The sequence below is a fragment of the Scleropages formosus genome, chromosome 1 (assembly GCF_900964775.1).
Source record: "Scleropages formosus chromosome 1, fSclFor1.1, whole genome shotgun sequence".
NCBI lineage: Eukaryota > Metazoa > Chordata > Actinopteri > Osteoglossiformes > Osteoglossidae > Scleropages > Scleropages formosus.
Genome location: NC_041806.1, coordinates 13,476,758 through 13,492,661, shown reverse-complemented (window position 1 = coordinate 13,492,661; position 15,904 = coordinate 13,476,758). Strand labels below are relative to the sequence as shown.

The window sequence follows — 15,904 nt, the reverse complement described above, 5'->3', positions numbered from 1 at the left end:
GCTACATCCCAATGCCTACTGATCTAACATCCACATTGGTCTCTTTCCATCTGTCTGTCTGCTGCCAATGTCAAAGGGTTATGGACAACTTTCAGCTGGCAGGAAACAGGGCCTTGCATTTAGTTTTTCAATTGCATTAGAAAATTAAAACATATGTATTTATAAATGAATTACTGAGACTCTAAACCCTATAATTTAGATGGCAAATGTGTATAGTTTTTGCTGCATTTAGTTAATTCCAGAAGCTGATCACAAAGAAGTGTGAGCATAAACACCAGAGGTTTCCAGCAGCTGCTTCCAGGTCCCTTTATTGTTGTGCCCAGTCACATTCCAGGGAGAAGAGTATGAAATGCTCGAAGAGTTCAAAACAGTTCCACTAATCTTACTTAATTCATATACATATTCATACTCATACCTGCTTTCATACTCATATCTTCTATAGCATTGTCTTCTTTTGTGACATTTCTTAATTTATTTTCAGTTCATGTTAGTTAAACGTCCAGTAAAGTAAAAAAAAAACAATATTACATTATAGGATATTAATCTGTAGCTGAGAAAGATGAGTGGGTGTGGCCTATGGCAAAACATGTTTGGAGAAGAGGAGGGGCCAGCAGACTTTATAGATGAAGGGCTGAAGGAGCAGCCGGCACATGCATCTGGCTGCAGAAGAGCATAGTGATGTGGGAGACAGATGTGATGTGCAGCGGGGGGGCTACAAATGACATGTTGCTTTGAGGTCAGGGGTCAGAGGGCTCAGAGCATGGGCTCCCAACACAGCACGATCTCCAGCTCCGTACGGTACAGCTTCCCCCCATCTGACAGAGCCATGATGCTCTTTTTGTAGCTCGTCAGGTTCTGAATGTCTATCTCCTGATGCATCGTGGAAAAAACAGAGAAAACACAGGCAAGGTTTGAGTAGTTGTCTCGCTTGGGTTTCACACATAGTTACAGGGACACACGTGACAGTGTGGGATTGCAAATTTGACCACTTAGAAGTGGCCACCAAGTATCAAATCTGCAACTTTCTACTCCAACATCCAGTCCAGACTTAAACCAGGTCACTGTGCTTTAGTTCTGGGACTTAAACCTATACCTTACTGGGCACCTGAGTAGTTAGTTGACTTGTTGAACAAGAAGCCCTGACAGCAGCAGCAAGAGTTTGGAGACCAACCTTGCGGTTCTTCTCACATAGGTCTCTGAGCAGAGCGTCCAGTTCCTGCTCATCAATGTAACCGTTTCCATCCTTAATTGTGGAAAAAGAGAACAGAGACAATATGATGAAGAACCTAAAGGATGTTTGGACCTCGGTCGGTAATGAGGTTTTATCACCAGTGTGGACACTATGTTGTGGTCACCGTTCGCTGACCCAGTGTGCTTGACCCACGTCCCCTGAGTATGTCCTGCCATTGCCAACGTGTTGGAGGCGGTGGTATGTTCTGGGAGTGGGGGTCAGAGCCCACTGTGGATCTATGGTCCATGTCTCATTTATGAATGAGCACAGCTGGTCCTTTGCCAAGACCCTGGACCCTGCTCCTCTTCTCACACACAGGTGGCATTGGCTGAAATGGGATGCTTTACTACAAATTTTATGCTTTTTTTGATCCTTGTCATCACTTTTAATTTATTTGTACTGCACACACATCTGTGCTGCCTGCTGTAACGTGTCACAGCTGCCACTGAGAGTGTTTAAAATAACATATTCTCCGCAGTGATACTATGCTGGGCTTGTCTGCACACCGATGTTTGCGGTAGAACAGATGTTTTTATTCAAACTCTGCTGCATTCAAAACCCTCCTTCTTTAGACTTCACTAGAACTGTCTGCTGAAGAACTTTGTTAAAATGTAATGTAATTTCTTAGGGAAAGGATTAGAACCCACAAGCATATGATTAAAAGTCAGACTCCGTATTGTATGCACAGCATTATACAACATGCTTTTGTTTATTTTTTTCTTTTGTTTATTTTTTGTTTGTTTTGCTGAGATGTACGTCGCTTTGGAGAAAAGCATTTGCTAAACGAATAAATATAAATATAAATGTTTACAAGTCCATTCCATGGAGTCTGAGTTTGCCCTTTTTACCATGCTAAAGTAATCTAGAGGTTGAAGATCTTTATCTGGAACTGGAAGGTTTCTGATTTAAGTGCAAGGAGAATCTTTGTGTTGCTCATCTTTAGCAAAGCATTCAGTTCAAATTTGTTCCAAAGACTTACCGTGCTCTACAACTGAGTAAAACTGTGACTTTGTAAGCAAGATGCAGCATTCCACCAGACATTTAATCTAAAAACAGGCAATGAGCTTGGGTTGTGTTTCAGAAAACCTCTGTTTTGATATGAGGTAAAAGGCCTTCTCCACTGAAGTCTACTGTGGTAAAACACCAAGGAGGCTACAATGGCAACATAATGTCTGTTATACATCTATTGATCATGCTATCATATTTCAAGTGGTTTCATGAGCAAACTCTGAAAATTGCGTCAGGTCAATGTGTCCTCCCAGAGCACAGCTCAGAATTAGTATCGTTTGCCATGGCAATGTTCACTCGTGCTCACTGGCCTGTATGCGTGGGCGAAGGTTCCCCATGATCTGTACGTGCAATGCTCATTTCAATCTGATGTTTCCCCACACGGAAGTCTAGCCTCCCAACATAAGGCTGACACGCCCAGCACTGCCCATTTACCTTGTCGTAGAAAGTGAAAATGGCATTGAATTGCTCACTGGTCAGCTTCAGGCTCTGGAACCACAAACATGGGGAATTAGCATGTGTCACAGGTCACACAGGTTTCAGCCTGAACATCTCAGTATGCTGCTTCATTCTGGATGTGGGGCAGCAGATGCAGGAGAAATGCAACTCTTACCTGGAACTTGAGGAGGAAGTTCTCCTGTACTGGGAGCAGCCTTCAAAGACAAAAAGAGGAGATTTTTCCCACAATGTTTTGCACTGTTGTTGCCTCACAACCACAGCATCATGCACCAGCAGCAGGTGCGCTTGCTCACCTGGCCATTTCAGACAAGCCGAGCTTCCCATCTCCATTGAGGTCAAACATTCGCAGCTGAAAGGTGTGTTGGAGTAGTCAGTAAACAGAACACACAAAAGCACAGGGGACTTGAGCAGGATGAGTAGGGTACTCACGATGGTCTGTGTATACTCATGCAGCTTCTGGTCATCGTAGTGTCTGTTGGCCTTCTTCAGCAGGTCCGACAGGAAGCCCTGTGGATAAGACAGGCTTATCACATGACCCCACAGCAACTGGTGCACCACCCCTTGGGGTAGCGGTGGGGCTAAGTGAACCATGTGCATTACCTTAAGCTCATTGGCTTCAATGTAGCCACTGCGGTCCGTGTCATAGCGCCGCCATGCCTGTGTGTTTCACACATGGTGGGACCCATGAAGTCATAAAAGTACAAACAAACAAAAAGAGACTAAATGTCTGTAGAGCATGAAACATATTGTTTACAAATATACACAGACACACACAAAGTTTTACCGTTTCTTTCACACACTGAGACACACACAGGTAATATGCATAACATCTGATCCTTTTAACTCTTCTAGCACAATTTGGTACAAAAACAATCTGCAGTCAATTCCATGTTTCCCATCATGCTTCGTGAGGAACAGCCCCCTGCGGCAGCGCAAATTCTGCCATGCCAAGTGTGTCTGAAAATTGAATGTGTGGAAGTAAAAAACCTGCATATGAGGAGGAGCAGGCAGCCAGATGGAGAACATCCCAGGAAAGGAAGCAGGTTTGGTGAGACACCATCACTGCTTCCTATTATCAGCAAGAGTTATTCATTAAAACGCACAACCTTCATTTCTATAGATGCAAACATTGTATGGAGATGGGAGAGAAATGCATTTTAATTTATATTTTAATCTTGCAGCTGTCCTTCTTCTAGTGAGCGCTCTTATCAAAGATAGATGTTTTTCCTTTCGCAGCTCTGTGGAGAATTACCGCACCTCATCTATAATATATGATTTTCTCAAAATAGAACTTGTACTTTCTCATTCTCTCATCTAAAAGCTTTACAGAAACACCAGGTGATTGAACCCCCTCCATTCTCTATTTAATTTAATTTAATTTAATGTAATTATTTACTTTTAAGTTCCACAATGATAATTCCACAATTGTTAAGTGAATGCCTTCTCACTCTCGTTATTACTGGACACCCAAAGCCCTTTAATGTGGCAGCAAAATTAATCTTTGGAGGAAAACCAATTATTCTGAGGTATCACCTTGTAGACTAAAGTGTTCTTATAGTTGAAGAATGCGGGAAAACTGCTGTTCATTGGGATGGGGGACAATGACTGTTAATGTCTGACCACAGTTGAGCTAGGAGGACAGAATGGGTGGATGCTTGATGGGTGATGGAGTCTAGGAGGACACTGGGGTTTTGAGGCAATACAGCATGTTTGAACACCAGACTAAGAAGACTCAATTTTGTATTTATGTGTTTGATGAGGAAAGGAGTCATCCATCATGGACACCAGTGCCCTAATGAGCACTGAAACATCACCTTAAGATATCCTATGGTGTCCATTTAAATGAACATATACAAAAAGACCTGAAGTCAAACCTCATTCATGTTTACATGTCAAGTGGTTAGCGGGTCACACAATGACGTTCACACTGGGAAGAAAGATTACACTTCTTTGTTTCTCCTTTTGTCTGTGATATGTGTTGGTTTTCTTCCTCTCCAGAATACACAGCCATAGTCCTTCACACACAAACATGCATACCAACACAGTCTCACACACACACACACACACACACACACACACACACACACACACACACACACTCACACACACAGCTGTAAGCCTACCGCCATGAACTCGGCACTGGAGCCCACAAACTGTCTGAAGCACAGCAGGAAGTTCTCCTCTGTGGGGAGGATCTGAGCCAGCTGAGGGTCAGGGGGCAAAGAGAAGGACAGCACAAAGACACTGAATGGATGGATCAGGTATGTCATAGAATCACCTGTTCATATTTACATTTATTCATCTAGCTGATGCTTTTCTCACAAGTGACTTATAATGTTAAAGTACTTACAATTAGTTACCTATTTATACAGCTGGGTAACTTTTTACTGGCGCAAAGTACCTTGCTCAAGGGTACTACAACTGGAGGTGGGGATAAAACCTGCAAACTTTGAATCCAAAGGGAGTAACTCTATCCACTACCCTACCAGCTGCCCCATATCTCTGAAGTGATACAACACTAAGTTTTGTGTGACCTGCAGCCAAAAAATAATAAATAATTTTTTGAGTAAGGAGTCTACATGTAGGGGGGTGCGGTGGCGCAGTGGGTTGGACCACAGTCCTGCTCTCGAGTGGGTCTGGGGTTCGAGTCCCGCTTGGGGTGCCTTGCGACGGACTGGCGTCCCGTCCTGGGTGTGTCCCCTCCCCCTCTGGCCTTACGCCCTGTGTTACCGGGTAGGCTCCGGCTCCCCGTGACCCCGTATGGGACAAGCGGTTCTGAAAATGTGTGTGTGTGTGTGAGTCTACATGTGACATATATTTTTCAACATACAGTTTCACATGGTGAAGCAGAGTCACCAGGAGCAGCTGTCACCTTTTGTCCTGTGAACTCACCTCTGACATCTCGATCTTTCCATCTGCGTTCTTGTCAAACTTCTGCATGAACTCGTTCATTTTTTCTCTGAAAGAGGCATTTGTGGGGTCCTGTTCACAAGGAAGGTGAGTTGAGCTCAAAATCTTAGTTAACTGACAGAACTGGGTGTCTAGATTATCTCATATGTTTAATATGTGGACCTGATTACTCAGTACAGCCCAGTGAAAGCACTGAGCTCCTCCACCTTGACAGTCCCACTTACGAGGGTCCAAACTCAAAACGCTATTTGTTCTTTGATTTTGGCCCTGATGTGATGGACGGAGCTCCCGGTGCCCCTCAGAACTGCTGAATCCTTCCACATTAACATTACATTTGTAGTTCCCTGCTACATTTGTTCACATGTTGCTGTATTGTGTGCTTGTTTTAATTATTATTGGTGTGGAATAGTTTTGTATTAATATGAAGAGTGCTACACCCACACCGTCCAGCCAACGCGGAACACCTGGGGCGCGGCAGAGACTATCGCATTTAAGGCAGCATCAGACCAGGAGCTGATGCGGAACCTTGTTCAGCCTTGTGACTTGCGACCTACCTGTAATGCCTCCACTCCTTCCCGATCCCACAGTTCTTTCCTAGCCCCGTCTCCCTCCTCCTTAATCTTTGTAGCTCCTTATGATTATCGACCTTTTGCCTGAATACTGACCTTGCCTTTTGGATTATCCCTTGACTGACGTTTGCACCTCGGAGACCTCTTGCCTGTTCTTTGACATTGTTTCCCGGATTTCCCTGAATAAAGCCCCTACTCTGCTCCGCACTTGGGTCCACCACTTCCTTCCGGAACCAGTCATGACAAAGAGGGTTATAGTTTGGTGAACTGTTGGATGTTTTTTTTTTGCTGTGTTTGAGTAGTTCTCGTATTAAGTTTTTTTTCTTGTTATTTATTGGGTAGCAAGGTGTCAATTAGGTATTGGCCAATCAGTGCTAATTGGAGATGGGATCGTAACCTGAAATTAAGAGACAGGGGTGTTATATTGGTGTGTAACTCTGGAAAAAAGAGAGTGAGCTGTGTCTGTTGTCTTCAAGTGGAAATTTTGTTAAGCTACGTGAGCGATACAACTACGTGGTTAGCAGCAGCTAGCGAGCTACCACCAGCACTAGTTTGGAGGTGAAGACACTGCGTGTGTAATGAGAAAGACACTTTTGCAGATGAAGCTGTTGAAGTAGAGGTGCCCGGGATTTGCCACGACATGCCGGAGGACCCAGCGTTGATCTGCACGTGGACAGAGCGTCGGCCTGGGATTTGCCTTTGCACCGCCATCGGTGGAGAGAGGTTGAGAAGTGGCCGCTGACCGTTTTCAAAACTTTCAACGGAACAGTGAGTAAAGACAGTATTTTCCTCAAGGTGGACAAATGAGCTCCCACAACGTACTAACGTTATGATACCATAGACTGAGTTATAAAAACCCCGGGTATTAAGTTGTTTACTTTCTTTCAGATTACCAAAACATGTTTAAGATGTGAACCGCCTGGTTCGGTATTAAATATGGCTGCTGAGTCTCACTGAACCAGCCATTTTATCGGATGCCCCGAATCAACACTTTTTGTTCCATCAAAATTCAATTAAAATGCTTTCAAAGGTCTCAAAAAACTAGTAGTCAAACAACGAGTTAAAAACATGTAAATCGGTCCTTCAGGCAGTATGATATTGCAAATCGGTAAATCGGTGCTTTTGTAGTATGATAATGGTTGATTAGATTGATTAAATTAAGTGTATAAAGGCCCTTCTAACAACTATCTCTCACCAACTGTCCACCTGACTGTCCATCTGTATACATATCCCCTATGAAAGCTCACTCCTCTTTCTTTCCCACTTCCTGCTGGTCAAGAATTGCTGCACTCACCACACCAGCTCCTCTCCGTGCCATCTCCAGTTCCTGAAAGAAGTTCTCCAGCTCCTTCCCCTCAATGTAGCCATTGCCTGCAACACAGCATACAGGTCCAGTGAGGCCCATTGCAGCCCACTGAGAGTCCAAATGCAGGGATCCCATGGATCCACCAATAATATGTCACCAGTTTGTGGATTCAACTCCATCACACATCTGCTGTAGAGAAGAGCAGAGCAGCATGGGTAAAGAACCGTATGTAAATGCAGTGCACACTTTCAGTACTGCGTGAAGGTTGTTTCCCTGGCAGTCACAGGATCACAAAGAGGAAACAAAAGGCCCTCTTCCAAACATGTGTCTACGACCCTATCCACACTTCAGAGAACTTCTGTGTAAAATATCTGCCACAGCGACAGCGGAAAAGCATGCTTTTGAGTGCAGTGTGAAGCCACTACAGTGTGTACGCAGCAAATGTAGGTGAGGTACAGTACGGTATGGTACCACTCACAGGACTGCAGGCCGATGCTCAGAAACACTTTGAAGGTTTCTTTGCATATTCAAAAATAAGACTATGAGCAGTACTCACTACGTCACCATCGTCCCATATCACCGCATGTTCATGTTCATGGTCCAGGTTTGAAGCACATAATGTAGTTTCCACAATAAGCAACAACTAGCTGTTTTCGCACCTCTAACTCTGCAACTGTGATGGGGTCATATTTTAAAAATATAGGGGTTGGAAAACTTGATTACAGCAATCTTTGAAACTGACATGAATACACCAGACCCTCATCTTATGAGGTAAGTCTAAAACTCATGTTGTTCAAAATTTCAAAGTCACTTTTGCCACAAAATTTAATTGATAAAAGCTTAATACAGATCTCCCTCAATTTATTCAAAGGTCAGTTACTCTAAGAGTATCAGATATAGTTATCTTAAAATACTTTGTAAATGTAAACTTTAGAAGGATTTTATTTTGATGTTTTTATTCACTCTGAGCAACATTAAAATTAAAACCAATTTAAAATTACTTAAAAATAAACATGTGTAGCCTTTCTCATCTTATTATTAGTGACTGACACTCTGGGACACCACACATAAGCTGTAAACACTGTGAGTTGAATAATGGCTCTCCCACATCCCGGTACTGTTTATGTGCTCTTTTCCACCATCTGTAGGCTCAGTGCATAGACACAGGTCAAATTTTCTCTGTAGGAAACAAATTTAGAGAAGTGATAAGTGAGAAAAATGAAATTAAACATGAATAAACAGACTGGATAAAAATTGTAACACTGCATGTGTAATGTGAGGAGCCAGTGTACATGTGCATTGTGGAGCGTGTGCAACCGAATGGCCAGGGGCTGTGCTGCTGTTGCAAGCAGTGGTACTGAAGCTTCCTTGGTGAGTGTCTTGGGTAGGGGAGTGAGTTGCTGTGAGGCCACGCTCAGCTGTCAGCAGCACCAGGGGTAATGAAGAGCTGTACACAGGGTCTGCGCTCTTCATAAACGTTACTTGTTCCTCATTAGGCCATGGGAACGTAGACAGGAGCGTGGCCCTCCCAGCAACACAGTTGGCCTGGCAGTGTGCCGCCAAGCAGAGCTAATTAGTTAAAGTACGCTGGTACTTGACAGGGCTCTAATTGGGAGGGCCTTTCATGTTTCTGTATTTGAGGAGACAAAAGTAGAACGTGATGATGGTGACACACGGTAAGACAGCATGTATGTGTGTGCATGTCTGTCAGTGTCATTCCCCTGCTGCTGCTTGCATGTGGATCCCACCATAATTTCATAATCACATTTTCTTAAGAATGAAAACAGGTGTGTTGTGTTGAGGAGTTACAAAGGCCAGCTTGTGGATTATGGTGTTCTGTTTGCTAGAACCTGATCACTTTATTTCATACCTGCATATTTAAGTTATGGCATCACATTTCCACTTGGGGACACACACACACACACACACACACACACACACACACACACAAAATGGCCTTTACTGGAAGCAGGTGTGACTCTGAAATGACAGACAGGTAAGGCCACTGGTCCAATGCTGGGAGTTAGAGCTCAGGAGTGTGTGGTAAACAGTGACAGGCATTAGATTCCTCACTGAAGATCCACACATTTATTTTTTTTCATGCTCAGAGTAGTAAATGATATTTATTTTCTTAGTTATTAGTTCTTGTTTCCTCCAGGTGCTCAGGTTTCCTCCCAAAGACATGCTGTGCAGGGTTACCCATAGTGTGTGAGTGACAGAGAGAGAGTGTTCCACTGATGTATAAATGAGTAACCCATTGTAAGTAGTGTATCTAGCAGTGTAAGTCACCTTAGTTAATAAGGTGTGTCAATTGATAACACTACATAGAGCTCACTGGAAGTCGCTTTGGATAAAAGTGTCTGCTAAATAAGTAAATGTAATTAAAAAGGTTTCTTTGTTTGCTGATGGACAATATCATCATTCTTAATTGTCCAGCTTAGGGACAAACTACACTTTCTTTACAGAAATGAAGGTCATATACAGCGTCACGCACACCCAGTTATGATAGCAGCTTATAATGGTTCTACACTCAGCTGAGATTAGAGAAAACACACAGGACTTTAATGACTGCAAATGAGTAAAACAAATTTATCCTAGAGATGTATGTACAGAACAGCAGGTGGTGCAATGGTTACTGGTCCCAGACACCTATTACTATATTATACTTGGACAAGGTACTAACAGCTTCAGTAAGTAAAGTGAACACATCAAACCATGAAGTACACTTTTACCACTGTAAGTCACTTTTGATGAAAGTGTCACAGGGCAGCAAATGGCATTCTGGTTAGAGCTGGTACCTGTTTAGTCAGAGGTTGCAGGTTCAAGTTCTACATCCTGCTATAAGTACCCTTGGTCAAGGTAATTACCTTGAATTGATTTAGTAAAAGCTACCCTGCTGTAAAATTGGAAAATATTTCCAGTCAGCTTAATACTCTAAGTGTGAGAAAAAAGTTTCAAATACACATTTAAGTGTATTGTGTCATGGGGGTGAGGTGGTGTGGCAAGTTCAGCTGGTGCCTGCTGTGTGGTGGATCTGCGATTTGAGCCCTGCGTGGGGTGGCCTGTGACGGACTGGCGTCCCGTCCTGGGTGTGTCCCCTCTCCCTTCGGCCTTGCGCCCTGTGTTGCCGGGTAAGGCTCTGGCTCACTGCGATCTTGCTCAGGACAAGTGGTTGTTGACGATGAATGGATGGACATATTGTGTCACAGTTAACCCCTAGCATATTAACTGTAATAAGTGACAATCTAGTCAGAACATCAGTAATATAGTACCATTCAAGAAAAGGGATATGTAATGTTAATAACTAAGAACTTTACATAAACAGGGGGCACGGTGGCACAGTGGTGCAGTGGCGCAGTGGTGTAGCGGGTTTGGCCCAGGCCTGCTCTCCTGTGGGTCTGGGGTTTGAGTCCTGCTTGGGGTGCCTTGTGATGGACTGATGGCCCCTCCCCCTCCAGCCTCATGCCCTGTGTTGCTGGGTTAGGCTCCGGCTTGCCGCGACCCTGCTTGGGACAAGTGGTTTCAGACTCTGTGTGTGTGTGTGTGTGTGTGAACTTTATATAAATCACTATGATGCAACAAAGTGTAGGAGTGTTTTATTGCCATAAATCTAATGCTAATCTGCTCTGCTTCTGGACATTAGGCTAAGAGAAAGTAACCTTTCTTCATGGGGAATTCGTCTAACAGAAACATCGGAGGGGTCTGTGTGTGTGTGTGTGTGTGTGTGTGTGTGTGTGTGTGTGTTCGTGCCCTCTGACTGAGTTGCTATAACAGAGTGGACACACTGAGCACCTTGTCATCTGATCTAGGACACAGAGGAAGTGGATTATGATGAGGAGCCAATCACCACAGAAGAACAAAACTATACGTTTGCCTTCTTCAGATGTTTGTTGTGTTTCCCACATGCTCTGGATCAAGACCAGTTTCGGTTTAGATAAGGAATCCTCCATGGGCATGAAGCACAATACTTGCTTTACACTCCTTTCCACCACAAGCCCAGTGAGCCAGTTGTTGCAACTAAGCTTTGTTGCATCCACAGTAATTTCTGATGCACAGAGTGGGATACGCCACATCACCAAACCTTGTGTTGTCAATGAGCATGACCTGGCCACCAGGTGTCAAAGATACTTTATTAAGCCCAAACTTTCTTGTTTAGCTACTTCTAGACATATGAATCTTATGTTTAGAACTGTTTATTAATATTACGTACATACTGATATGGAGTGGAGCGACCTGATGACATTGAGGCTGGATGGAGTACCTCCAACCCCAGAGCCATGGTAGACATCTTTAAGCAGACCCTCAACTGGAATCTGATGCTGTTTTTCCAACACATTGAGGGTAACTATCACACAGATGACTCAGAGGAACGTGTGTGTGGCACTGAGAAGGCAGAACCAACAACTGTAATTCTTCAAGGACATCCCTTAATTTTGCCTGTGTAGCTCACCCAGTCCAGCCCTTTTACCTGCAATGGTCCATGATGGAGGATCTCTCATAGGGTAGTAGGACTTGTTCAACGCCACTACCTGGGCGTAATTATACCAGTCCTATCTGAAGCAGCTGACTCAAAGCAAGAACCAAAAAGAGCTAACTGCATTCACAGTACAAATTACAGCCCATCCTGGGTGCTGGAACTGGATCCCACACTGAGAAAATGGAAAAATGACAAGCAATCAAGCACCATATCTGTGGGCATGCAGAGGGCTACTCAAAAACCCCACAAGGTTTCTATTAATGCTGAGTGTTACCATTTGGGTTTTAGAAAGTCTTGGTAGCGCTCCTTCCCCAGATGTACATGGTACTCTGTCTGGGTTGTGGGTACCGCATTGCCTATCTGGACGATGTTACAGTCCAGAGCTGTCTATCGAGGGAGCAGTGTCTGTGAATGGAGGGTCAGTGAGCTGAAGTATATACGAACACTCCACCCTCAACAGCTTCTCCTTAGCAGCTACAAATATTGCTGGACCTGATGCATGAGCTTGGAGAAAGAAAAAATCTCAAATCAGAGCTCACACACACATTTTCTGAACAGCTTGTCCCAGAGCCTACCCGGCAACACAGGGCATAAGGCCGGAGGGGGAGGGGACACACCCAGGACAGGACGCCAGTCTATCGCAAGGCACCCCAAGCAGGACTCGAACCCCAGACCCACTGGAGAGCAGGACCCGGTCCAACCCACTGCACCCCCATGCCCCCATCAAATCAGAGCTCCTTCCTGAAAATGGGAGTCTCTGCAGCATCTCTTTCCCCTTGCTTCAAAAAGTCAGCCTTTGCTCAGCTGCTTACTGTTGATTTTCTCAGCTTCTCAGCTACAGTTATTGTTTAATTTTCTGCTTTCAACTAGAGATCTCATATATTTCATAAAACAAACCAACTTCTTCTGGTCAACAAAGTTTTCACAACCTGTACTGTTTTTATATAGAGTGAGTTTTTAATACCAGAAGGTGTCTTCTGTTTTTTCGCGGTTTTTAACCCCCCGGAATTCCAGCAGAGTAATTGCTTCTCTAGGGATATTTTGTCAATCTTCTGTTATGAAATTCTCAACACAGTGTAAGTCAATCATATCTGCAATTTCTGTTACGATGGAGAAGTTTCATCCTGTCAGAACATTGATTTAGGAGACTAAAACTGCAAGCTTTATCACTTAAGATGAAACAATAACTTTTGGGCACAAATGCCAATATCCTCTGTTGTGAATTCATTATGAATTCCGTCTAATAGTGTAATGAGCGAGTATTGTGAGCCTGCTCAAAAGCACATATGTTTAATGGAGCTGGACTGTGTTTAAAGCCTAAATCTCAGTATCTGATAGAATCAAACAAATGCCCAGCCAGTCACCAATTCTATTTTTGATAATCACTTCATTATTCCTTTTTCAAGAATAATTTAGAATTTAATTTTTTTCTAAATCGTAAGATTCATAATTATTTACACAGATTAAATTCTTCTCTGATCTTCATTTTCTTTTTTTTCCTTCTGTCTAAAGCAGAAGTTCTTACCCTTTTCTATTCCACAGACCATTAGTGGTTAAGCACTAATGGAGATGTTCTAACATCAATTACAGCACCATTCCTCTGAGTGCAATGGACAGAGACCAGGTGGGAAAAAATGGCACTTGAACCAAGGCTGCAACCCCTTCACCTCCTCACATATGGACAGAGAACTTCATAAAAGCCAGCTGAGATGGGCATCCACCTCGGTGACCCATCAACATGTCTATGATAATGTGTGTGGAGAGAGACACAGACAGACTGCGTGAAACTGATGTGTTAGCTTCTGGGAAACACACTCACTGATTAGTGGGTTTGTTCTGTCAAAGGTTCTCTGTGTCAAGAGTTTCCGATAGAAAATTAAAGTGAGGAAATACAGTAAAACAAAATGTCACATACATAGTTGATCATTGCATTGCTTTAAGAAGCCTGTATGCTGTCACAATTGCTAAGGAAGACACACATTTATGTATGAACTCTTTTTCATTTAAAAGATGGATTCTGGGACCAGTGGCCATTTTCATGGTGTCCACTCGTTTTTCACTCTGCCATGTGGTCGCCCCCTGTTTATTCCGTTTGCTTGTCTATGTATGTTTCTTTGTGTCTGTGTGCCTCCATCATTCCACTTAATATGACTGTTAGCCGTTCAGGATGGCATGTGCTCTGCAGGATGCCATGGCATGGTTGCGCTGATGCAGATTTAAGTGACAGTGCTGAGTGTTGGACGTCTTTTTTACACACTGCGGAGTGCACGTCGTAATATAACTGTCAATACTCACTCTTCCAACAAAGAGTCCGATATGCTCACGAGACCATCCATACACACACTCACAGATACTTACACACATTACAAGTGAAAGCCATTTTGTTTAAATGGAAATTATTAAAGACCCCAGAGAAATGAGAATCGTTGGATGATTGAGCGGCTGAAGACTGTTGAATGCATAGTTATTAAATTACACCATATTATTATTATTATTATTATTATTAATGCTTAGTGTTGGAGGGCTCCTGTCCAAAAATTTCTGGAGGTCACTGGGTTGTTACTTCGTCTGCTCTGAGTCGATCTTGCGCACCAGTGACAGTGTGGCAGTTACAGGAAATGAGAATGAATGAACGGGGTTTGGAGGGTCTGGCAGCTGTTCTGCTTTAGTAATTCTAGATTATGATGAAAAGACGAATTAACTTTACTTCCATATTATTTCATACTTGCGGAAATGTGTGTAAACCGCTTTATCGTTAATAACTGCAAGTAGAGTCGGAGAGTAGCGCTTGCTGAAAGTCTGTGCCCTCATAAATTATGTTCTCGCATATTTTAAGGTTCAGGAAACTGTCGCGCTTCAAAAAGTTTTAAATTAATCGTACTGCAGAGTGGTGGAAAAGTCAAAAGCGTGGAAAACATAGATAAGTAAAACTATACGAGATAAATTTAATGATTAATTTATCCTTTTATTAATTAATTATCATCTAAGAAAAACTTATTTTTATGTACTGAGTGAAACTAAATTTAATATATTTTGTCTGTATTTGCGCTCTTTTGCGTTTAAACTTTTTTTACTCTTCCAGGAGGTCATTATATCTCAGACGACCCAGACTAATCCAATTCTCAATACATTGACTAGCACACTGATCACAGCTTGCTTGCTAGCTACCAGCAGTGACCGTCACACTGACCGTCCGTGTCGAAGTGTCTCCAGATGTCCAAGAATTGGGAGGCGGTCACCTCGGTCAGGTGGAGTGGTGGCTGCGGCGCTTTGTTGGCCATCGTCCCTGTCGTCGCCTTCTTTGAGTTCTTCTTGTTTTTTCTATCTTTCCGTCGCGCGCTCTTCAAAATTCCCACAGAAGTTTTACACGAGACCGGTCCCGAGCTCGTACTGTCCGCGCTCGCGCTGCTCCGCCGCTTATAAACACCGGCGCCGCGTGGCTGCCTGGCGCGCGCGATCCTGTGGGAGGCGCAGCCGCTCCGAGACCGAAGAAGCTGCGCGCTCCGGCACCCCCAGCTCCACCCCTACCCCACGGGCGGAGAACCGCGTGAGCCCCAAGGTTCTTACCCTGTGAGACAGAAAGAGGGTCACCACTCCAGGGGTAACTGTGCGCCACACCGACTTCGCCAGCTTGACTTAAGCTGGACAAAAGTGTTGGAGTTGAGAGCAAAATCTACACATCCAAAGAACATCTACTGCACACCTACCACTCTCTATCGCATGATCAGGGGTAAGCTTAGTTCATACCGTAGGGGTGCACAGTCTGTAGTTGGAACAGAGGACCATGTTACCCAGAGGTAATCTTTGGATCTGACGCAAGGACTGGAACAACAGCAATGTGGAGACACACTTAACTCAGAGGCCATGATCATGAATTCCTGAAAAAAAACTCATAAAAAACTAAATCCCTTAACCAACTGGGCCCTACTTGTGTGAAACTGACC

General features: G+C 43.7%; 1 protein-coding gene across 1 annotated transcript; it reads right to left on the bottom strand.

The window, feature by feature from the left end:
- Nucleotides 1-290: 290 nt before the first annotated feature.
- On the bottom strand, nucleotides 291-15,426 carry LOC108933969 (calretinin-like). Its single transcript, XM_018751417.2, has 11 exons — nucleotides 15,151-15,426; nucleotides 7,472-7,548; nucleotides 5,591-5,680; nucleotides 4,822-4,902; nucleotides 3,299-3,355; nucleotides 3,128-3,205; nucleotides 2,992-3,047; nucleotides 2,853-2,892; nucleotides 2,675-2,728; nucleotides 1,172-1,243; nucleotides 291-870 (listed from the first exon to the last, which is right to left on the bottom strand). The coding sequence occupies exons 1-11, from the start codon at nucleotides 15,239-15,241 to the stop codon at nucleotides 754-756; spliced, it is 813 nt and encodes a 270-aa protein (XP_018606933.1). The 5' UTR covers nucleotides 15,242-15,426; the 3' UTR covers nucleotides 291-753.
- Nucleotides 15,427-15,904: the final 478 nt, after the last annotated feature.

Bases quoted from the DNA above. Each gene is read 5' to 3' on its own strand.
- LOC108933969 (XM_018751417.2), bottom strand. From the start codon at position 15,241: ATGGCCAACAAAGCGCCGCAGCCACCACTCCACCTGACCGAGGTGACC. The intron at 3,356-4,821 runs GTAGGCTTACAG...TGAAACACACAG, and splicing joins CCAGTGCCGAGTTCATGGCG to GCATGGCGGCGCTATGACAC. The intron at 1,244-2,674 runs GTAAATGGGCAG...TCCACAATTAAG, and splicing joins TTTTCACTTTCTACGACAAG to GATGGAAACGGTTACATTGA.